The sequence below is a fragment of the Grampus griseus genome (genome assembly GCF_964374135.1).
Source record: "Grampus griseus genome assembly, chromosome: 4".
In the NCBI taxonomy this organism is placed as follows: domain Eukaryota; kingdom Metazoa; phylum Chordata; class Mammalia; order Artiodactyla; family Delphinidae; genus Grampus; species Grampus griseus.
This window is the reverse complement of record NC_138997.1, coordinates 68,789,637-68,814,945: the sequence shown is the minus strand read 5'-3', so window position 1 is coordinate 68,814,945 and position 25,309 is coordinate 68,789,637. Positions and strand designations below refer to the sequence as shown.

The 25,309-nt window shown below is 37.9% G+C and overlaps 2 protein-coding genes across 4 annotated transcripts in view; one reads left to right on the top strand and one right to left on the bottom strand.

Moving 5' to 3' along the window:
• Positions 1–22,309, bottom strand: part of PPAT (phosphoribosyl pyrophosphate amidotransferase) — a 36,417-nt gene extending 14,108 nt beyond the window's left edge. The window contains exons 1-2 of the mRNA XM_082652834.1: positions 22,137–22,309; positions 196–262 (exon numbers count right to left, since the gene is read on the bottom strand). Coding sequence (XP_082508960.1) covers positions 196–262; positions 22,137–22,264 — 195 coding nt within the window. The 5' untranslated portion in view covers positions 22,265–22,309. The remainder of the gene's footprint in view (positions 1–195; positions 263–22,136) is intronic.
• Positions 1,897–25,309, top strand: part of PAICS (phosphoribosylaminoimidazole carboxylase and phosphoribosylaminoimidazolesuccinocarboxamide synthase) — a gene marked incomplete at its 5' end in the record, with an annotated part of 53,226 nt that continues 29,813 nt past the window's right edge. The window contains 5 exons of one of the 3 annotated variants that reach the window (XM_082652832.1): positions 1,897–2,278; positions 8,427–8,861; positions 16,515–16,580; positions 18,625–18,761; positions 23,092–23,158. In XM_082652832.1, coding sequence (XP_082508958.1) covers positions 1,897–2,278; positions 8,427–8,861; positions 16,515–16,580; positions 18,625–18,761; positions 23,092–23,158 — 1,087 coding nt within the window. Of the gene's footprint in view, positions 2,279–8,426; positions 8,931–16,514; positions 16,581–18,624; positions 18,762–23,091; positions 23,159–25,309 lie in introns of all 3 variants that reach the window. The other 2 variants (XM_082652831.1, XM_082652833.1) reach the window with 2 other exon arrangements.

Below are 25,309 nucleotides of genomic sequence, written 5' to 3'. Positions count from 1 at the left end.
TGGGGAAGTCAAAAGATATATGCAGATACTGGACTGAACAAATGTCAGCGTCCATAACCTGCATTGTTCAAGGGTCAACTATACTTCTAATTACAAATTATTTTTATTCAAAGTTCCTCCTCTCACCACTATATACTAATTATCTTCGGGCTATTGTTACCTTTATACTCAACATTTTTTAATGCTTAAATATACCTTGTGTGTTTTGAATGTTGGTATCGAATTCCCATCACTGGTCACAATACCAGCACTCTCCTGACCCCTGTGAATATAAAAAGGTATCAGCTGTTAAATTTACCCCATTGATAAGCTTCTTAATGACTTTTATGAAACATACTTTTCTCAGTAACATCCATGAACTCAGTCTTACACCACATTAAATGCTACTAGCACTGGTGCCACTTCCACTCATGATGATGACAATGACAACGATTAGCAATAGCTGCAGATGAGACTGTCTGAGTTCTAACTAATACGCCAGGCACTGTCCTAAGCATTTACATGAATGATCTAATTTATTAGGCTTTGAAAACAATCCTCTGAAGTAGGTACTATGATTACCATTCACATTTTACAGAAAAGGACAACACTAAAGAAACAGAAGTAACTTGTCTAATGTCACACAGAGAATGGTGGCACAGCCAGGATTAGAACACAGACAACCTGGCTTCAAAACTTGTACTTCTAACCTCTGTATTATGTGACCTCTAAATAAGGTTGAGTATGTAGATATAAATAAAAAGCTCCAAATAAAGTAGCAGGTAAAATGCTTGTGGGTACTGGAATTATGAACAAAATTAATTTTTTTGTTTTGTTTTGCTTTTTGCACTCACCAAATTTTTTCTGTCAAATATCTATCACTTTTGTCTTCAGAAAGTAAATGCTACTTCAAAAAAGCCCAAGCTGATGAGACACTCTGTATCTCATTTCCTGCATTAGTATTTTTAGGTGATGATACAAAGAAAGCCAGAAGCTAGGCTTCCTAGCTAGGTAGGGTAACACACTCTTAAGACTCAGAGGATCTGCACCACAGTGGAGTACAAACTCAAAAGATACAATAAAGGTTCAAAGTGCTCAACGATTTTTAGTAGTTCTGAACAAGTGCTATAAATACTAGATGTTTATTAACAAATTTTTGTTCCAAAGAATATATATCAGGGTAGAAATAAAAAGTAAATCTCTACCGTAATATGTATGTATACATTAACAACTAATACATGATTTATTTGGTAAAAAGGATCTTTTCCAAAATTGTAATTGTTTAGACATTTTAATGACAAGAAAAATTACAATATTAAATGTACTTGCAAAGTAAAAATCTAAAAAGTTAAAATTGAAGTGATTTTACTAAATTACCAATGCTTTACATACTATGAACTATTATGCTGAAAACAGACATGCGTAATACTATACATCCTATATAAATGAATAATTTGTGACTTAGGATTTATTTATTTAGTGAAATGATGTGGTTTGTAGTTAACCAATGTTCAAAGACTAAGTGATTCATATCAGAGGAGAAATAAAAATGTTAGCCATAAACCTTAGGGCAGAAAGAACCTCTGCCAACCATTTTCAAAACAAACAAACAAAAAATCAACAATCATATAGTAAACTACAAATAAACACAAAAAAAGTTTTCTTTCCCTTTTGTCTCAAGGGTAATTTTTCCTTTAAAGCTGAAATGAATAACATTAGGAATCATTTAGGTCCAGGCTTCTTTAATCACAAAGCCTGCTTATTTGGCAGTTTCTCAAGTTACTCCCCTCAGGCAGCTTGAACCAGTTAAACTAGATCCTTTCAGCTCTTCAGAGCTTATTGACAACCAGCCGTCTGGTTTCCTAGGAAACAAAACCTTGGCTAGAAATAGTGAATCATTTCCAGGTCACTTTCAACATGGAGAGTGGAGCAGGAAAGCACTGGACTGAGGAAGAGGTTAAAGCTTTGCTAAGTATCTGGGCAGAAAAAAATATACGAAAACAACTCTATGGAACACTGAGAAATAAAGGAATATTCATCTACATTGCTAAAAGGCTGCAAGCACTAGGAGTATACAGAGATTGGAAACAGTGCCGGGCAAAGTACAAAAATCTCAAATATGAATACAGAACGGTTAAATATGCCCACAACTCTGGAGACAGCTCTAAAACTATGAAGTTCTTCCATGATTTGGATGCGATCCTGCAGTATGAACCTGCCACACAATTAACAGAGGAAGATGCAAATGACAGGTGCCTGGCAACGCTGAGCCAAAGTACAGCCCCAGAGATCACTGAAGGTAAAAAGAAAAAGTACCATTCTTTTGTTTTTACCCAGCAAACTGTAAAAGAACCAGACTTGAGTCCATATGATAAATATAGCCTGAAATATCAAGGTTGAGAAAAATAACTGACCTGTTATGTATATGCTATTTTGCACAAGGTAAAAATTAATCTCAAAAGAGTTTAATGCCAACCATTTTAAAAACCTGTAAAATACAGAAAAAACACGTTAAAATGACACCAACTGCTAGTGCCAACTGCTCCTTACCCATGTTGATGCAGTTTTTGGAAAATGGATTGTGTTCTGAAAATATTTTAAGTCTTAATTTTTTAAGAGTCGTGAAAAAAAAAAATATTGCTCAACTGTTGTTTTCCCACAGCTCCAAATAAGATAGAACTTTCTGCTCTATATTATGTTCCCATTTTCCTAAATTTATAAATAAAAGCACTAAAATACTAATAACTGATAAAGAACTTCCTTACTTGTTTGGAAGAACATCTCCATTTTAACAGTAAGTAAAACAAATAGATTTGATAGATTAAATGATTTATGATTAAATGATTTAAATACTGGCATATCTCAGGGATATTGTGGGTTCAGCTCTAGACCTCTGCAATAAAGCAAATATCTCAACAAAGCGAGTCACACAAACTTTTTGGTTTCACAGTGCATATACAGTATGTTTACACTATACTGTAGTCTATTAAATGTGTAACAGCATTAGGTCTAAAAAAAAAACCAATGTATATGCCTTAATTAAAAAATACTTCATTGCTAAAAAAATGCTAACCATCATTTTAGCTTTCAGTGAGTTGTAGCAGTAACATCAAAGATCACTGATCACAGATCACCATAATACAATTAACTAGTTTGAAACATCTTGAGAGTTACCAAAATGTGACACAGAGACCAGAAACGAGCATGCTGTTGGAAAAATGGCTTGCTTGACACAGGGTTGCCACAAACCTTTAATCTGCCAAAAATACAATATCTGAAAAGTAATATATGCCTTATTAAAACAAGGTTCTTGAGCTGCTGTGTTGTTAAACCCAACACTATTTACATAGAATTTGCTCGCTGTGGAAGCCGAACGTATCACTAGGCAAATTGGGAAAAATCAATGGCAGTAATGAGATTTCTCCCATGGCCAAAATCTTAGCATAGCTATTTTTAAGAACAGAGTTGTTCAATTCAATTCAAAATCTGTTTAATACCTACTGTCTGTGTACACCGTGTGCAAAGCAGTGAGTTACATGCATTCATGGATGTAACCACAGAAAGGAGGGAACTGTGAATAAATGTAACCCAAAAGAAAGTGGTAAGTGGTATAATAAAGGTACCAAATAAGAAGGGGGGTTAAAGATGAGAGATTACAGTTGAGTTAACTTGGGTTATCTGAACTTCGTGTTTAAAGCTCAATAATAAAATCCTTTGGTAAAAAATCCACCCAACTTACTGCCTTTACACTTCTAATACCAAACCAAATTCTGAGAAAGCTTTGCAGTCATTACCAAGTTAAACAGTAATTATATTATTTTATTCAGTTTATCACTCTGCACTCATCATCATCTAAATGCTTTAAGTATTGATTAACAATAAGTAAATCACTCACTGAGCTTCTGAAAGGCCTTGATTTAACCACAGGTTGGTGTAATGAAGATGTGATGGTAATATCTCCACTTCTTAATGGGATCTTCTAGCCCTTTCAGCTACTTGCATGGCTCCAAACTCCCCATTTCACTCATAAGCAGAGGGCCCACAATACACCTTAACCATGTACGTTTAGGGTATGTCAAACACCCAGTTCTAAAACCAACTCTCTTCCCCCATCAAAACTGATCCTCCTACAAATTGCTTCCACCTTACTATCACTGTATTTCTGGTCACTTAAATAGAAATGTTTGAGACAACCTTGATTTTTTGTCAGTCACTAAGTCCTTAAAAAAAATCTACTGACATGTTTCATAAATTTATCTCTCTGCTCCATTTTCATTACCACCATCCAGAACTTCATCGCATGGAATATTAGGATAACCTCTTAACTGGTCTCCCCAGTTTTCAGCCCCTTCTCACATTATCTTCCACAATGCCACTGATTGTTTTTATACAATTTTTTAAATTATAAAATTACAAACAATTAGCATTTTGTTTACATTTAAAATAATCTTTAAATTATACCCAGAATTGACCATAATTTAGGGTTAAATGTTACTTAATGGTTCCATAATATTTAACTGAGTGCATATACCAGAGTTTGGGTCTTTGCCCCCTTATATAACGGATGCTGCAATCGATTACCTTTCTCTTTTTTTTGGCCACACTGCACGACTTCCGGGATCTTAGTTCCCTGACCAGGGATTGAACCTGGGCCCCAGCAGTGAGAGCGCCACGTCCTAAACATTGGACCGCCAGGGAATTCCCTACAATCAATTATCTTTTGTCCATTTTTAAAATTATTACTTTAGGATAGGCTATCAGAATTCAATTTCTGGTTCAGCGGGGGGTATAATTACTTTGAAACATATTGCTAAAATAACTGCTTTCCAAAAGAATTGTAATTTAACAATGAGACTGTCCCTCTTATAGAACCCTGTCAAGTAAGATTATGGAGTGAGGTTGAAAGGGGGAGAGACTTTGCTAATTTAATAAATAATGGAGTATGCTAATTTAATAAAGAACCGAGTACAACAGTGTATGCAATAAATAACTTTTACTTTGCATTTGTTTAATTACTAGTGCTGTGGAACATTTTCCTACATATTTATTCAGTTTTACAAATTGACTGTTCATGTCAATTGAGGTCTTCGAAAAATCTGCATGACCTCTTTGGCCTTACAAGTTTGGCTGATTTTTATGCGACCCACAAAAGTTGAAAGTTTTAATATAGTCACATAGTTTCTTTTCTAAGGCTTAGAAAGCTCTCCTTTCTCCAGGTCTAATTCATTTATAATGTCTTCTGGTGTTTTTGGTGGAAGCAGAATTTTTATTGGTGTAGGGTAAAAAGAGGAAGGGAAGGAAATGAATGTGCCTTTTCTACTGTTGGGATCAACCTCATTCATGCAAGGGGTAAGGACAGAGGATCTGGTCCCTTCTGTTAGGCAGCAGGTAGTCTGACTGAGCCTTTGCAAAAGACCCAAATACAAATTCTAAGACGCTTCATGTTCCGGAAGTTATAATTATCCTCAACCTCAGAATACCTTTGGCCGACTGCGGCCAAATCATATTCCTTCGCTGAAAGAAAGTTTCCGCTCTCTTTCCCTCCTCTTCCTACATACAAATGCATTAGGAATAATGACTTAAGAGTTTCAGTTTAAAATCTCCCCATGGCATGGGGCCCCTACATACAATTTTGGGATTCATGCTAGGAATGACCAACCTAAGGGAAAAAAAAGAGAAATCCCCTGAAGAAGTTGGGGAGAGAGCTTTTCTTTTCTTCCCCCCACCTGTATGTTCAGCTCCAGGACCTTTTCAGTAAACAAAAGTAGGCCCTAAAGCAGAAAACAGAATAGCAAACCCTACCTTTCCTTGCTGTTCTCATCAAGCTCGGCTGTTAAATTACCTGGGGATATTAACATCTTTTGTTCTTCTCTCTAAAGAGAATTTTTATGTAACTTCAGATTTTTATTTCCCATATTCCCAACTAAATCCAAAACATCCCCTAACTGCAATTTAGCCTCAAATAATTATGAAACTTGATTTAAAAACTGACAATTTTTATATTGAGTTTTAAATTTATACAATTATGCCATTTGAAAACACTGATACTTCCCTTATTTTTCACTTGTTTGTTTTTAATATAAGAATCCCCAGTACAATGTTTAAGATGATAAACAGCATTCATTTTCTTATTCTTTAATGGAATGCCTTGAAATTATAATGGTGAATAGTAATTTTAAAATGAACGTTTACACCATCAAAATCATACCTAACATTGATCTCCTAATGTAAAATGCTATTTCCGTTACTCAGTAAAACAAAATTAGAAAAACATGTGGAAATGATATAAGGAGATCAAGGAGGGATGTCTTCATTTTTCAAGGCTGGCATGGTTCTTTTAAATGGTACATTCCTTGGTCCATTTAAGCAAAACTTAGATTAATTTCTGGAAAGTTTAGTATGTATCAATCAACTAGTTACATACGATACATACCAACTCAGCTATTTGACCATATGCCAATAAAACAAGATTTTCTGATTATCTCATTGCAGGATTTCTCTTTCACATTACCAGTATCACTTAAAGGGCCGACTATGTTAAAGCACCTAAAATACAAAAAAAAAGAAAATACCTCATTTTAAAGACGTAATTTAATTTGAAAACTAACTGCAACCATCTCTAGAAACTTATAAAAGAAGCAAACAATTCTAGTGGAAGTTGAAAATGTCAATGTGATGGAAGAAATTAGATTTCTCTTTATGGACATAAATATTTAAACCATATTATACCACTATTACAAAAAGCATCTAACCTAAATCTATAATCCTTCATGAATATGAACAAATTCAACTCAAACTATTAGCATTATCAGTTATAATCCAATTTTAATTTTCCTTCGTACTTATTTCTAAAAGGAATTCTCTCTTTCCAGGCAAAATGTCAGTTACATCAGTAGACAAGGAAGACATCCCAGGAAATCCTTTACTTTTGGTTTCTCATGTCAGACCAATGGAACTAGGTAGGTATGGTATGGTGGGCCAAATATATAGTGAAACTGATCCAATTTCAAATTGGAAAGTAAGATTGGTTTCAAATCTGAGAAAATGGATGAGTTTTCCTGGTAGAAACACTTAAGATTAATTTATGTTTCCCTCTTTTTTACCAACCTATAAAAAAAAAATCATTTCTAAAACAAATGATTTCCTTAACAAAATGTAAATTGCCTGGAAATATTAGTCTTCAAACCTCCAATCTTTATTATTTAAATATAGTAAGGCATCTGATGGCCAAAATTACACATAGTAAGTGCTTAATATTGATGAGCATATGACTTCAGCATTTCTGGGGTCTAAGAAGAACAGAATTTTATATTTGAAAGTAAATAATATCAAATCCATAATGAAGTCAAGGATGATTTTATTCACCCAAAAAGTCAACATAAATCTCTTTCTTGCTTCTAAATTCTTACTGAAAGTTAATCCAAGTATGGAAAAATACTGAAAAGCATCTTAAAGAAAAGAAATTAAATACACCACAAAATAAAAACAACTCCCTACCTCAAGTAAATACTATAGTGTTTTTTAATGAGTAATGTTATGGATGCTGAGGTCCAAACTACCTTTTTATTAAACATGAAATCTGAGAAAAACAAGATAATGGGTTGTTAAATAACCAATATAATGTCAAGTAATGCCATTACCATAAAACGAGTTGCAGAACTGTACCAGAGATGTAATACAAAGTTATTAAAATATTTATAACTAAGTGGAGACATTCTGCCTAATGCATTATGAAATTTCTGGCACATTTCCTTGCATTAAAAGAATATAATATTTCACTTTGGCATTTGGTCTTTAATCAATGGGACATCTTTTATTTTCACAAAGAGTAGGAAGCACCAGTTATTAATGTGCCTCTTCCAAGCCCTTCATTCATGAATAGTCTTGGTTCTCAACCCTGAACTGCACACTAGAATCACAATCCAGGGATGAGGGGTGAGGGCAGTGGTTTATAAAAGCTCCCTAGGAGATTCTGATATGCAGCAAGTGGAAACCATTAGATAAAGAAAAAGCATGGGAAGGAGATAAATTGCTCACACCTATCATGAAAAAGTTGTCTTCAACAAGCTGTTTTCTTATGTAATTATATTTATTGCTTTTGACAAATAAATATTACAAAATTATATATTCGACTTTCACTATATACTAACATACATCCCACATACTAAAGGAGTGGAATGGAAGAGAAAGAAACGATAGAGAAGAAAGTTGATCGAAATGTAACTAATTAAAAACACAGCTTTATTAAAGCCAGTCACTGTCACGGTAAGGAACAGATTCAGGTTCTGTGCTTCCATTTCCCAACTAGTTTAAGAGAAAAACTAAGCTACGATTTACATTTCATCTCCTACAGAGAAAATTACTTCCTTTACTAATGTTGCATCCGATTATTTATCTTAGCTGACGTGTGTAACCCATATATCTGTTTCCCTCCCCACCCGGTACAGGTAACTCTCCACCAATAATGGAACCCCCTAATAATCCAACTTTCATTCCAGCTGTAGCAAATGAAGGAGGAAAACACTGGACTGTGCCAGAAGTCAGGGCTCTGATAGGCATCTGGTCTGATAAAGGCATACAACAACAACTAGAGGGAACAGTGAGAAATAAGAGGATATTTGAACAAATTGCTGCCGAGCTTCAGAAACTCGGAATAGAGAGAGACTGGAAGCAGTGCAGAACAAAGTACAAAAACTTAAAACATGAATACAAGATTGTAAGAATGGCTCAAGACCTAGGCATGACTAAGAGTATGAAATTTTTTACTGAGTTGGATGCTATTCTGGGACACAGTAAAACAGAAAACTCACAAGAACAGGAATCCCACGATGGAAAGGAAGCCACAGGATGTGCCAATGTAAAAATGGAAGACGATCAGACAGGTAGGAAGGCAAAGAAAAGTAATCTTAACATCATGCTACCATATAAAAAAATGTCAATACATGAATACAGTTTAAGTTAAATAGGTTTCATTAAATGCTATTCAACAAGCTAATTGCTCAATTTATCATGAAACAGATTTCACAAATATTTGATCAGAACACAGAAAATAGTACAGAGTTACACAGAAGGAGGAAAGAAATTTGAATTTCTAGAAGTTTAAAAAGACCAATTTTAATAAAGCAAAAATGCAATTCCAGATGGCAGAAGTTAAAGCAAATTTTCATACCAGTTGTGGTAAAATCATGAGTAAACAGAAAAGGGGCATTGAAAAACTTAGAAAAATACAAAACCTGTGAGAATGTAAGTGTGAGTTGTCCTGGGACACATCATAAAGTTCTTCAAAACGAGTTTAACCCAGAGGATTGAGATGCAATATACACAAAGACATGACAGACAGCATGAAATAAACTGTATGAGTTCTAGGCCAGGAGTCAGGAAATCCAAGTTCTAACTCAGTCTCTGTGGAACTTTGAACTCACAAGTCTCTCCTCTAGACCTGACTATGTAAAAGGGCAGACTGGACAAGACATTCTTAAAGACCTCTACCAAACATAATGTTTCTAGATCTTAACATCATTAAATGATGCAGTTCTAATTCTTAAGAGTATGAGTGTGTGTCTAGGGGAAAGAGAGGGAAATGATAGAGAGTTAGGATTGGGAAATGGTGATGAGAAGTCCTAAAATGTTTCACTGGTGGACAAGAAAAGAAACTGGTCTGCTGGAGAACTATACATCTCCCCCATTAAAATTAAAATGTAAAATAACTGGTGATCAAGTAGCCCAACAGCAGTGGCCTGATTATGTTCCTACAGTAATTGCTGGAGGTGCAGCTGAAGATGACTGTCAGTTTTATGTCAGAAGACCTAGTAACACCAGATATTTATAGTGATCTAAGACTAAAAAATATGTTTAAGGATGGGGAATCTAAGCTACAGAAAAGTGAACAACCACAGTTTTTAGTATCAGGTTCACTCTAAAAGGGAAAATAATATATCAGAACTTAAAACACAAATCTGAAAATGAATAAAAAACAAACCACCATATATCCCACTATGTTCATACAGTCATTACTGGAGATGCAGCTGAAGACGACTCGGTCAGTAATATGTCAGAAGACCTAAGAGAGACAGATACGAGACAAAGCCCTGGCACAGGTAAAACAGTATTCGTTTTTGGTTCTTTTTTGGTCTGTGACAAAATACATAAGATGTTATTATAAGATGCTGCTACAGACTGAACTGTGTCACCCAAATTCGTATGTTGAAGCTCTAACCCCCGCTGTTATTACATTTGGAGATGGGGCCGTTGGGAGATAATTAGGTTTAGATGAGGTCATAAGGGTGAGGCCTTCATGATGAGTTTTATGGGGACATGTGTATGCATATGGCTGATTCGCTTTGTTGTGCCACAGAAACTAACACAGTATTGTGAAGTAATTATACTCCAATAAAGATCTATTTAAAAAAAAGAACATATACGAGAATGTTATAACATTATGAAGTACTGTTGGATAATACATTTCCAAAATACAGAAATGGAAGGTGGAAATTATTAATGACAGTAAAGTTCCCTAAGGCTGTTGTTCTCAAAGTGTAGCGGCATCAGCATCATCTGGGAACTTATTCAAAACGCAAATTCTTGGGCCCCATCCAGAATCAGAAACTCTGAAGGTGAGGCCCAGCAATCTGTTAAGTACTTCAGGTGATTCTGATATATGTCAAATTTGAGAACCACTGCCCTGTGGTATAGGGTAGTAAGGGGATGAAGAGTGTGTGTTTCCTATCGGATGGTTTGCCTTTTACACAAACCAAAATTGGGGGAAGAGGAAGCCTAGCCATCACAGACCTTGTATGTAGTCTTTCAGTCGAAAGCTTCATAGAGCCTTGGGAAGTATAAAGACCAATGCTGATTAAAAAATCAGGGGCCCCACGGTCTTGGCAAACTTCAGATAAAAAGCTTGATGGGAGAAAGGATAGCTGCCAGAACACTGACAGGTATAAATGGAGAGAAATTAAGGAGACTAACTAGACAGGAATGTGCAGCTGACTAGAGTGAGACAACAAAAGTAAACAAAGCTCTGTGCTCCTAAGGATTCTAAAGATATCACTGCAATGGCCCTTGTCATTAGGAGTTAAAATCAGATTACTACTTATAGTGTTTAATAAGGCAGAAGGATTTCCATGAAAAAAGTTAAAAACGTTAGCATTCAGATGTAAGCTTGTTAGTCCTCTGGAAAACTCACTTAAGTACAACACCTCAAGGTAATTTTTTATATATAAAAGGAAAATATTGTCAGATGTAAACTGATAGGTTTTAAAAAGTTGTTTGGTATGTTTACATGTTAGTATGGAATATATTTAGAAAATATGAAACAGGATGTTTACAGTCATTCTAGAAATAATACTATTTTAAATTTTCAGGTGAAAATAAAAGCAAAGGTATAAACCCACATGGATCTCAGCAGCTACATATGAAAACAATTTAAATAGGCAAGAATTTTAGGCACACCTGCAATATATACCACTCGATGCACAAGTTGCCAGTCCACTATTTGGAAGATTGTTCTGTTGAGGTTAAAGACATGGATATTTATCTTTAGAAAAAAAGTTCACATCAATAGGTAGAGGTCACCTCATTTTTTTAATACATTTTACTAATAAATATTATTATCGGAGTTGCCATTGCTCCATATTGTTAACGTTGACACTTGGTCATAAAACCGATCTCCCAAAAGTAACACTTTCCTACCTTAAAAGTATACTATAAGCTTCTTTCGTATTTCAAATAAAAATGCAGCTAGAGCTGTGGACCCCTGAATTCTGGATAAGTAATTAGTTCCCAACTTAGAACTCCTGGAGATTTTGGTTTAGTCTGTGTTGTAGAGTGGATTCAGGCACCTGTATTTTTAGAGAAGATCATCAAGCACAGCCAGGTTGTCGTGGTTTTAGAGAATAATACCAGCAAACGGCTGAAGACAGTAATACATAAAATCCAATTTGATTCCACTTGGGGTAGAAAAATCAGCTACTTCCAGCAAATTATCACTTTACAAATGTATGACCAACGAAATATGAAGAAGTTAATCAATCACCGGGAAGAATCATAGAACTCTTAGGCTATGCCTAAGTAAAAAGAAATGGCCCATGAAAACGGAATAACTACTTCTTTGGATCTAAAATAAATTTATTTTTCTCCCGGTCTGAGCATAGGCAATAGAGGAGAAAAGGAATCAGAAAGCTACTGCGGGAGAAGGGACTGGTTGTCTGAAGGGAAATTTGTGTTTGACAATCTTATCAGCTAGCTACCTGTCTCTTCTGAATATGGAGAAATTAAATTGCCTTAATGAATCTCCGTATCAGTTGCTATTTAAATGAGGTAGAATACCTCAATACCTTGGCATTCTGGCCAAAGTCACTGCTTTCTAGTATAGGACAGTCACAGGTAGATCAACTCAGAGGGGTAGAGACCGGCACATATATCCTATTAGAGGCCACTCTTATCGTCAGCCTAAAATTCACATGTGAAAGACTACATGGTTCTTTTAAGAATAATCTTAAAACTATTTTCCTTTTGGCTGTAGTAAAATGTATTTCCAAAATTAAAATAGTCACTAGCTTGGCAATTTCACAAAAATTAGCAATGTGATGGCCAGCAGAGGGCATTAAAGTATCTATTGATAGTACCTCAGAAGGCATGCCAAGCATTTTGTTTTCTCCAATTCATTTATTTCTTTTAACAGACTGAAGAATAGTCTAGTTTTCTTTAAAATGGAATATTTAAACACTTCTGTATATTTTGTATACAATTTGGATAAACTTAGCAGTAAAATTATTATATACTCTAATGTACTTTAGTCATATGAAACAGTGTTAAGAACTTTTAAAAAATTATAAGCATGTAAAAAAAGCTAAGACGTAGGTAAGCTGATAAATTTAAACACAGGCAACTTGTTAATTAAAAAGGTGTCATTTTTCTAATTCTTACTGTTTATACTTTAATAAACTTTTAAACAGCTGTGACAAAATAAAGCTTATGTCTGGTCTTTGCCCCTAGTTCCTAGCACAGAGTTTCAAAAACCTTTGGAATTTCCAGTGGTAGACGTGTTTTGGGTTTTTTTGTTGTTTTTGTTTTAAATTCTAATGAGGTGATCCAGGGTGGGTTTCTAGGTAGCTTCAGGATGGTCACCAGAAAAACCACCCTTGTGATGAGAGTTGGAATTTTGGCCCAGCCTGACCTCCAGGAGGTAGGTCATGCCATAAATCAATCATGTGGATGAAAACTCTGACTCAGGTGAGCTTCTTGGATGAACACATTGATACGCTGGAAGGGTGACACATCCTGCTTCCTGGACCGGCTCAGTCTTGCCCTACATGCCTCTTGATTTGGCTGTTCCTGAGTTCTTTTACGATAAAACTGTAATCCTAAGTATAGCACTTTCCTAAGTTCAAGAGTCGTTCTAGCAAATTTATCGAACCTGAGGAGGTCATGGCACCCCCTGAATTTATAGCCAGGCAGCCAGAAGTGTGGCCGGCATGTGAAGTAAAGGCAGTCTTGTGGAAGATTTGAGTCCTTAAAACTGCAGAGTCTGATGCTAATTCTGGGCAGTTAGTGTCAGAATTGAATTGCCGTACACACAGTTGGGGTGGACATAACAGAAACTAAATGCTCCTCTTTCCTTAAAAGATACTAAATTTAGGGATTCCTCCCTCCCCCCCCACATTGACATTTTACTGTCTAGAACTAATTACTCAAAATTTCTCCATAATACCTAATCTTTGTAAATGTTATGTCCTGGAATAGAACATGTGCCTCAGCCTAGGAACTGACAGTTTTAGTCACTTAAGTAAAATGTTCACTGAAGTATAAATTCATGTTTTGCTGAAATGAGATTTGAGCTCAAAGTTTACCGTGGACTTGGGATCTCCAAAAGTAACCACTGGGGCAAGGGTAGGAGAAGGGTTTGGGCATGGAAGGAGGTGGTAGGTGTAGTTATAAAAGGGCAACCTTTTGATGAAACTGTTGAGTATCTTGACCTTGATAGTAAAGACACAAACCTACAAAGGTGATAAAATTATTATAGAAGTTAATACACACTGCAAGTGCACATGCACACATTCACAAATGAGTGCAAATAAGATCTGGGAAATCAGAACATAGTGGCAGATTGTACCAGTCAGTATCCTTGAAGTAACAGAATATTACGGTTTATAAAATCTCCACGTACCCATTGCTGCATATGCTTACTGCCCTCTTAACTACATTTTTGCCTCGCAGATCTACTAATACAAACCTTTGTCTAATTTTACAATAATCATTGCAAGCAACTAGACACCTAATCATAGTAATATAGATTTTCTTTTTAAATGTCCCAGTGTATAGGAAAGTACAGCTGGGATAAAAGAAGACTGTCACAGCATTGCTGTACTTCAACATAGCAATCCAACATACCCATATGAGGAGCCGTCCCCAAATTACAAACATCTGACTTGTAAACATCCTAAACACATACTGGTCCACTAGAATAAATCCCTGTTATATTTACCGGGCTAAGCATTTTAAGTTCCTTAAAATATTTATCACTTATCTGCTGTTAACATCTGAATGTGAAAACTGCTAAAACCACTTAAAATCTTAAGAGTCTTTCATTCCTTTATATGTATTGCAATAAGGATCATTCTCAGTTAAAAGGAGGATCAAATGAAAAAAGAGATGTAAGAGCACTCTGGCAGGCATTAAAATGTAACAATGAAAGACGTTACCAAATTGGATCACAAAGCACTTTCATACTCCCAAACAGAGCATACTGCCTCGAGACTTTTAAAGCAGCATACTTCCAACATTTTGGTGTTGGTGGTGAATCCTATAAGGGCGTCTCAAAGTTTGGTTACAGATGGCAAATGTTCCTGGCTTTGAGGTTACAGTTTTGATGCTGGGGTCCAGTCTTACTACTTTTTCAGCACAATCTTCAATTGCAAAAGTAGATTGGGGTTCTGTGAACAACAAATTTAAATTGCTACTGTTTGTTTTCTGACAGAGGAAGACATTGTAAGTACTGCCTCAGAAGAGGTGGGTGGCCCCACAGCACTGCACAGTATCACTGGGTCAGGTACAGCATATACATTGTTGAATTTTAAATGTTCTTTTGATACTGAAAATCTAACATATACCAGTTTAAATAGTTACAGGGAAGATCTCTATTATGTATTATCCCAAATGCCTGAGTTGGTAGAGAATATGGTAGGGAGTAAAGAAAATGTCTATTCGCACTTCTTTTTTTAAGTTAATTAATTAATTAATTAAATTTTTGGCTGCGTTGGGTCTTCGTTGCTGCGCACGGGCTTTCTCTAGTTGCGGCGAGCCGGGGCTACTCTCCGTTGTGCTGCGCAGGCTTTTCATCGCGGTGGCTTCTCTTGTTGCAGAGCACGGGCTCTAGGTGCGCGGCCTTCAGTAGTTGTGGCTCGTGGGCTCTAGAACACAGGCTCAGTAGTTGTGGCGCACGGGCTTAGTTGCTCCGCGGCACCTTGGATCTTCCCAGACCAGGGCTTGAACCCGTGTCCCCTGCAGGCGGATTCTTAACCACTGCCCCACCAGGGAAGTCCCTATTCCCACTTCTTACTAAAAAAATCTGTAAATACAGAGACTCTCCATATTCATAAATATCCAATGAAGAATACCTACTGATGAAAAGCAGCTAATATTCTCACTAATATTGGGGATTAGTCTGCCTTATAATTTAAAAAATATTTTGTTTGCATATGAATATATGAAAAAAGATGATCCTTATACTGAAATTCTCAGTGCTTTACATCAATCCAGGTTGTTTTAAATGAATGATATTCAAATACAGGATGTATCTAAAAGTTTGAATAATTGTAACTCATGTCGATTCATAGGTAATCATATTCCTTTAGAAGATGCTAAAAGTCATTTACAGATTATAACAGTGAGCAACACAGAGGCTGGAAAACACTGGTGTGACAATGAGGTCAGAGCACTTATAAACATATGGTCTGACGAAAAAATTAAGCAAATGCTTGAAGGGGCCACAAGAAACAAAGAAATATTTGAGGAAATTGCCAGAAGACTAATGCAGTTTGGAATAGACAGAGACTGGAAACAATGTCGTACCAAATACAAAAATTTAAAATATGAATACAGAGTTTTACAAAAGAAAACTGGCAACCCTCAAGGAAAAATGAGATTTTATGAAGAAGTTGATGGCCTCCTAAGACAACCATCTCTCAGAACTGCCAAATGGAAACATGGTAACCTTGGAAGTGACCCTTTCAAAATGAAAATACTATAAACTTTCCTCTTTGCATTTAACTTAGCAAGATATTCTTCAGTAGTAAATTCCTAACACTATTTTATGTTCAAATGACCCCCTAAATTATTATAAATCACATACCTAATATAAGTCAAGAATTTCAATGTCTTTTCAAATCTTGTACCAAAATATTCCTAATTCTTAAACTCATTCTTCATCTGTCCAACTGCTTAAATGTTCTAACTTTAGTGGATTTGAATGCTTGAAGACTAATGTATTTTAGACGATGTCATATAATGATTCTTCTCCTATGTTCTCATTTAAGAATTATTTGAAAGTCATACCCAAAACCCAAGAACTTTGAGAATCAAGAGAAGAGCACATGAAGACGGTAAGAGTCTGAGAAATGCCAACTTTTTCCACACTGAGAAAAACTTCTGTAGCTTTTTCCTGATCAGAGATGTTTATTCCTGTCCTTGACAAATTAGACTATATTGTTTGAGTTGTGTGAGAGCAAAAAATGCTGAAAAATGATTTCTTTCATAGCTTATTAAGAGTGAAAGTAAGAAAGTAAACAAACTTTCCCAGATCAGAAATTTCTGCACAGCTATGCATTTATCATGAGCCTTTAAATTACACTTTTCAGTGATTGCTATTAGAAGACTAGGATGTAAAAGGAAAACCCCCCACAAACTAGTAAGTTCTGAATTTTGGTTTTCTCCAAAGGTAGCCAGCAATGGTTGTGACATTTTAGTATTGATAATTCTACAAATAAGCCAAACGCAGAAGCCAGCTAATTATGGAGCTGTAATTCCAAACTGACCCATTATAAGTATCAGAAAAGGTAACATAATATAGTATAGCACAGAGAAGAAAAACGGAGAATATAAGAAAAAGCACTGGTCTGAGACTCAGAAAACCTGAGTTCTAGTCTCCCTTTACCTGAAAAATTCAACACGGAGCAAATGACTCCATCTCTCTGGATCTCTAAGATGATCCAACTTTAGCATATAGATTTATAATTTATTGAATTGTTTTGAGTTCACATAAATAGTTAAAGAGCTCAGTTTTTACAAAGTGAAGACATCTATGGAACTACTACTCAAGTCAAGATATAAAACATTACCAGCACCCTAGAGGCCCCCCGTCATCATTAATCATCCTCTTAGCCCCCATAACAGTTATCAATATTCTGACTTCCATCACCACAGATTAGTTTTAGAATCATACAGTATGTTTTTTCTTTAGTATGTATTTTTTAATGTCAAGCTTCTTTTACACAACATTCATCCATGATTTCACTTGTAGCAGGAGTTTGTTCTTTTTTATTGCCGTAGAATTTTCCATTATAGGAACATACATCCCACTACCTTCTTTATCCAATGTTTCCAAATTGGGGCTACTATGAATAATGCTGCTATAAAAATTCTTGTGCATGTCTCCCAATAAACATATGTATGCATCTCTGTGGAGTATACACCCGAGAGTGGGATGCAGGGTCACTGGGTATGCATATATCCAGGCACTGTTCTAAGCACTTTACATATTAACGCATTTAATCCCTACTACAACCCTATGAGGTATAGGTGTTATCATCATCCCCAATTTACAGAGGAGGAAATGGAGGCATAAAGAAGTCTGTGCTGTTGCTCCATTGCCTCTCTGTGAGGGGCAGGGACCACAGCAGCCCTGTGTAGTACAGTATTCCTAGTGCCTTGCATACACACAGGAAGAGCTCAGCAAATATTTTTTGAATAAAGTATTAGAGAATAGCAGGAATCCACTGCCCCCCAGCCCTGCCAACAATGCTTATACCTCAAGTGAGCTGAAGATTTTATTCTCCATTTTTTGACATAAATTACAAATCAGACGAGTTGCCCCATGTTTGCCTTCTCTTAATGCCCTTTAATGGATATGCTATTGAAAAGGGAAACTGCTAAGGATTAACCACACAAAAGTATCATTCCCAATACACTGAATTTGTGTACTGGACCTTTAAAATACATAAGTCTAGCCCAACAGGTAAGAAACCAGACTCAGAAATTAAGGAGACTTGACCAAGATCAAACTGTTACTAGCAAACTTGGGACTAGATTTCAAGTCTTATGTTAAAGAGGCTGTTCCTAATACTCACCAGAATGACAAAGCAGTAGTACTTTAAGACCCTTTTGGGGATAAGTCACTTTTCCAACTAAGGGACTGTAAAACACTATAGGAATGTAACATGTTTGGTCATTATTTCTAAGAGATAAAAATCAAAAAAGTTAACTCCAGCCTTAATATGCAACTCAAAGCAAGTTCTCTGATAATCTACTCCTGTGTTCTCCAACAAACTAAATGAAGATAACTGGGAACTAATTCCCCAGGTTGGTCTGAGTTCATCTCTCTATCTCGCAAGTGCCTTTCTACTGATACGTTATATACTCTGTTTGCAGAACCAGCGGCAGTATCTCTTAAGAAAACTGCTCCTGAGATCACTGCAAATCAGTTTCCTCAAAGAAGAACAGAACCAAAAGATTGTACAGAATGTTTTTGCAGTCAGGAGACCCCCTACGTGACCCAACTTCATCAGGTAAATGTCATAAATTTTTAGAAAAAGTATGAAAATGTTTATCAGTTGTAGGGTTCAATTCCTAACCCAGGGAAATGATAATTCACTGAAAGGCATTTTCATCTCCTAACTAACCAAGGAAAGGCTAGACAGTTGATTCATGGGATAAATCTATGAAATTTTAGTAATTCCTTTTATGGAACCTTCAAATATGTCCATGTCATTCTAGTCTCCATAAAACGTGACTGTGGTTTAAATATTTCTGATCTGTCAGGGGGTGTGTGATTTGTCCAGAATTGTGCAAACCACTGAACTAATATTTTTAGGGCTGAAAAAGCACTTGGTGATTATATGAATCTGGCATGAACAAGCATGCACACACAGTTTTACAGCTGAAGAGGACAACTAGTTAGTTTAACATTGAAAAGTCCCCCGACAGGGGCTTCCCTGGTGGCGCAGTGGTTGAGAGTCCGCCTGCGGTTGCAGGGGACACGGGTTCGTGCCCCGGGCCGGGAAGATCCCACATGCCGTGGAGAGGCTGGGCCTGCGCGTCTGGAGCCTGTGCTCCGCAACGGGAGAGGCCACAACAGTGAGAGGCCCGCGTACCGCAGCAAAAAAAAAAAAAAAAAAAAGTCTCCCTGACAGAAAGTAGAGCTATGGTATAAATCTGCAAATAGCCAGACTACTAAAAAGAAGTACTTCTGGACAAACCCATCTGAATTAAGCATCCAGTACATGACTGTCTAGTAATTGATACTCCATTTGTTTTTATATATAAAATACATAACATTACAACTTTCAGGTATTCTGTTATCCCTGACACTAAATGTCTATGCCTAAGACAAAAACAGAACCAAATACAATGCAAAAGTGATAGAAATTTCACCTTCTAGATTCCATGTCTTAGGAAGAAAACGTGTAAGGGATAAATCCCTTCATCAAAAATGGGGGGAAAAAATCAATTGAATCTTGTTGCTGTTGTTTTAAAACTAGCCATTGAGTGGAGGAGGGTGAGGAGGTAGATAGAGCCTTCTGCAACAAACCACTACTTGCCAGTGTACACTGTATATAACTAACTCTATATTAAACTATAACAACCTATCTAGGCTTCTAATTTTGACATTCCTTGATTCAATGCCATATAAAAACATTTTTTGTTAGTTTATTTTATTGAAGTATAGTTGATTTACAATGTTGGGTTAACTTCTGCTGTACAGCAAAGTGATTCAGTTATACATATACATACATTCTTTTTCATATTCTTTTCCATTACTGGTACCACAGGATATGGAATATAGTTCCCTGTGCTATACAGTAAGACCTTGTTGTTTAACCATTCCATTAAAAACATTATTTCTTAACCTTCGACCCCTACTTACGAGCTTAGAGAAGCAGAAGATTTTATCTTCTAGGCATAAAGAAGTTTCATATTCTTAGAATCAGAATCAGTTTCCCTAAAGGGTGAGGACTTTTGCTAATTTAAAATTTTGAATTGGATAGGATTATGGGCAAGAACCAGCCCTCTCAATGAACCTTAATGATTCTATGCCTACACAAGGAAAATTTAAATAGTTTTCCATTAACATCTTTCTCCCCCAGAAGCTACTGTTTTTTTTTGCCACTGTTATTGAAAATATCACAAGGTCAATTTTCAATACTACAGTTTAACAAATACTTGCTCCATCAAATAAGCAGCCTGATAGAATCCATTTAATTTTCTCTACCATCATGTAGTAATCACATTTTTATTGCCCTTACCTTGTATTATCTAATCTCATAATTCTTTCACTTAAAAGTCACTGCAGAAAAGTACATGTAGTTAGGAATGAAGTTATTCATTAAAAAAAAAAAAATCACCCCCCTCTTCTTTACACACACATTTAAAGAGGAGATCTTGGGATGAACTTTCTGAGTTATTTTAGCTAAAAAATAAATAGTTAAAAAAAAAATTCAAGGTCAGTTCATTTCTTTCTCACAGACCACCAGGCAATTCTAAAGATCCCTTGTTTTTTATACCTCTTCCCATGACAGATTATCCACAATAACTTCTCCGAAGAATGTTATAAACTAATGTTGCTCTGGACTACCATAAGAATAGCTTTTAGTTTTTCCTTGGATTATATATAATCCTCTCAATAATGTAAATGTATTTTAAAATAAGATTTCTATTATGGGTAACCCACAATTATCCAAGATTAGAGTAAGTCAAACTAGAAATATTCTTTTTGATTCATCCCAGATTCTAAGTTACTCTTAGCTCTTAGTAAACAGGGAGTACACAAGATGTGAAACTCAAACTCAAGTATTCAGGACCCTGAAAAAAGCTGAGACTACTTCTAATTTAAGTTTGGTGAGGGAAAGCTAATCATTTGTAATGCATTTATACATATTGCTCCCATCCTGCCCATAAGCATTATTGCCAAGTTCCTTAACTGTTCTAGAAGTTGTTGCTGAGGTATTGCCTTATGGAAACTTTGTAATACTTTCAGTGATAATGCCAAACTTAGGTTTATATTTCTTAAGGAAATTGTTTATATCAACTTCCAGTTAGTTCAGTTAGTAGGAAGTGGAAAGATCACAGAAGCAGTTATTTTTTAACTCAAAGGATCTATCAGTTTTTCAAAGTCAATGTGTATCTTGTCAGACAGGAACTACTTTCCTCTCCCTCTTTTAAAGAGGGGAGTTATTTTGGCATTTCCTTACTACCAACCTTTTCATTCGTTATCTAAAACGTTTACCAATGAATTTTTTACAGATGCACTCTTCCCTGCGATTGGGTTATTTTCTGTTAATTCAGATGAGATCTAGAACCGGTAGTTCCTTTCGAACACCAAGCTAATTCAGCTTCCCCGGGTTTGAATCCCTAAATTCCCACAGCTATGCCTACGTTCAAATACACAAACTGCCCAGTAGCTCTGCCCTTGCAAACAAAAGCTTGTGGTGGCTGCAGGCTCCGCGCGAAACCTCAAGGTGTATTGTAGGTCCTGGACCAGCAGTCACCCCACACAAGCCTATCACAAGAACAGCTCCAGGCTCTGGGAGATTAAAACTCGCAAGCAGTCAAGAAAGAACCCCGACTGGGCTAGTCCAAGCGAATCGGAACCTTACAAACTGGCCAGACCAAGCAGGGGTGCACGACACCGGAAGAGAGGGGAGAGCCCCTAAAGAGCATGAAGAGTTGAGGGGGACAGGATGAAATCCAGGGAGGCAAGGTAGCCCCCGCGCACTCCTTGGCAATCGGTGGACGCCACAGGCAGGTACCCGTCCAGGTAAGAGAGAGATCCGGCCTCCGGTCCTCAAGCGCCCGCGAGATCGCCAACTCCGGCCGCGGGAAGCGGCTCGGGCAGATGGAGAAGCACACACGCCGCCATCCCCACCCCTCACCCAGTCGCTCACCGGTGCTGCAGCCCCACGAGTCCCAGAGTGATCACATGCGGCACATCTAGCTGCGTGGGCCACTCTCCTGAGGCGATGCATCCGAACACGCCACATTCCTCTCGGATCCCCAACTCCTCCAGCTCCATGTCGCCGCCGAAAGCACGTGGAGGGACCCGCCGCTGCGGCAGGGGTCTAAGCACCAACCAGTTGTTCGTTCGGCCTGTAAGCCTCAGAAGCTCGAGCCAGCTGCAGCCGCTTCCTAACCAGCGGCTCGACCCTCGCTACTGCGGCGGCGCGTGCTTTCCCTAAGTGAGAGTGATTAGCTCGCGCACCGCCACCCTGCCCCGCCCCTACAGGCCCACCAATGACCGAGGACGGAGGGAGAGGCTCCACGGCTGAGGGGCGGAGTCAAAGGCCCTGTGGGGGTGGAGCTAGCCCTCCACCGGAGCCCTGGGGGAAGATCATTTTTCTGCACGTGGAAATCTCCGTTATTTTCCAATACCCAAGACTGAGATGATGAGACTAGCGGGGTTAACGTCATTTCTGTCTTAGAGGATGTAAATTTTGTATGTCCCTCCCCACATGCTTTCCCCCAGGCCGTCACTACTTGGTATGCTCCAACCTCTGAGCCACTCTCGCTGCCGAGGAGGGGGCGAAGTCAGCGAGCTGCTGTAGGGTGGGGAGGGGCCGCCAGTGCGCGCCACTTTTCCTCTTTCCTGTAACTGCGCCCGCGCAGGGCGGGGTACGGTCCGCGTCGCTGCGCCTGCGCGGCGGGAATCTTGCGGAAGGCGTTAGCTCCCGGAGTCCAAGTTCCTCTCGATCCGCAGAGACCCCCGAGGTTCCGTCACCGCGGTGGTGCTCGAAGAGACCGCGAGGGGGCACTCTGGGTTACGCGGCCCCGGCGGGGGCGTGTCTGTGGGCCGTGCCTCCTTTCCCCGCCCCGTGAGCCTCTCTGATCACTCCTCTTTTCCAGAGTCCTGCCTCTCTTCCTAGAGCTGCCGCTGCTTCCAGACCACTCCGGATAATGGCGACAGCCGAGGGTGAGTAACAGGCGTCCCCAGGACTTGGGACTCCCTGCCATCCACGGTCTTCCTGCCCCTCTGCCTTGAGCTCGAGGGTTCACGCCGGCATGTGCGCGCTCCGCGGCCCCGACGGCAGCCTTCCCCGGGCAGAACCCGGTCTCCCTGCACCCGCCCCACTAGGCCACTGGGCTGGCGGGCACGTGGCCCAGGCGCTGCCGAGCGGTGCGTCGGAAACAAAGCGCTCCCGGGCCTCCGAACTTTCTGAAACATCCAGAACTGCTTCTGGGATGGGGAAAAGGCGCAAAGGGTCATTAGGAAGAGAAATGGCCAGGGGTTGGAGACGTGCTTGGAAATCGCGTTTGCCATCAGTAGATATTGCAAAACAATCGCAGAAGCATCTAGTGTTGACTCTTGAAACCAAAGTCTTGCTTTCTCCTGTTAGGCTAATAATAACCTGCTATTCCAGAAAGTTAATAATTGAACCTTCTGAAAAATTTGCTATTTTCTGTGCAGATTTTGTGTGTGTTTTTAGCCTTTTTATGCCAGTGATGGCTTTGGAGAGTTACAAAACCACCAGGGAAAAGTTTCCTTCCTTCACTTTGCACTTATTATATTACATATTTATATAATCATTTTGGCCACTCGTGATTAGGATACTCAGGAAAGATCGTTTGTGCTATTTTTACTGTAAAACGTTTTCCCCCAACCCCCATACTTACGGTGAACCAAATTCCTTGTGTTGGCCAGTCACTACATTCTCTTCCACATAGAAAAATTCAATTTAGGTAAAAAACTATAGACTGAACAAAATGGTCCAGATAACAAGTAACAACTCCATAAAATCAATGCGTTAGACCAGAATTTTCCCTGCCATACCTCTAAACTGACAGATCTCTAAAATCTTTGCTCTTCCACTTCCTTCCATCTTGCATTTTTTGGGGGGCAGGTTAATTATTCCAAATTTTCACTTTTATGGTTTCTAAATGGCACTTCATTGCCCAAAAATGTTCTCTGGCAGTGCGAAAGCTATTGAAATCCATTCTGAAGAACTTTTCATTCACATCCTGCATACTGCTTCCTTCCTACCTCTTCAACCCTTACTTAGGTTTTTCTCTCTTATGAATCCTAAGCCTACATTCCAGGCAGGTTAATTCACCAAGTTTACTCTTCTCTATGTTTGTTTTTGCTGTTCCTTCTAGAACAGTGTTGTCTAATAGAAATATAATGTGACACTCTATGTAACTTTGTTTTCTAGTAGCCACATTTTAAAAAGTAAAAAGAAACAGGTGAACTGATTTTTAATATATATTATTTAACCCAATATATCCAAAGCAGTATCATTTCAACATGTAATCAATATAAAAAATTGTGATTTTTGCAAACTTTTTTTTCATATTGAAATTCACTGTGTATTTTACGCTTAACTTACATCATTTCAATTTGGAGTAGCCACATTTCAAGTATTTCATAGCCACATGTGGCTAGTGACTACCTTATGGGACAGCACAGTCCTAGATGTTCTTACCTCTTTGTGGAAGTTCTGTACTTTTCAATACTCTTAAATGTCAGGTCTATGAATTATTCTCAGTCCTCATCAATCTCTTCTGAATTCATCTATGAATTTGTAGCAGGCATTTTGGCACTTATAGCAAATGTCTCCTATGATGTTACGTTATTTCTATCCATTAGTTGAAATTCCTACCCTGTTTAAAAATTAAGTAATAAATACCAATTCAGGGAATTCCCTGGCGGGCCAGTGGTTAGGACTCCTTGCTTCCATTGCAGGGGGCACAGGTTCGATCCCTGGTTGGGGAACTAAGATCCCACAAGCCGCACGGCGAGGCCATATGTAAATAAATACATACATACATACATACCACTTCAAATAAATTGAGAGAGAGGAGCAGTAGGTACAAATTATCTAACCCAGGCAACATCTTAACTTTCCCTTCTTTTATCCCCCATATTGAGTCAATTGTTATAAAAACTTTTACCTTCTAAATATCTTGAGTCTTACCCAACTGCTTTTTCTTTAGACCAGGACATTTCTTGCCTGGATTGCTGCCACAGCATCATAAGTGGTCTCTCAGTCTCTAGTTTTCTTCCACCCACCCCTTCCTCATTTCATTCTCCACACAGCAGCCATAATGGTCTTTCTAATATAGAAAC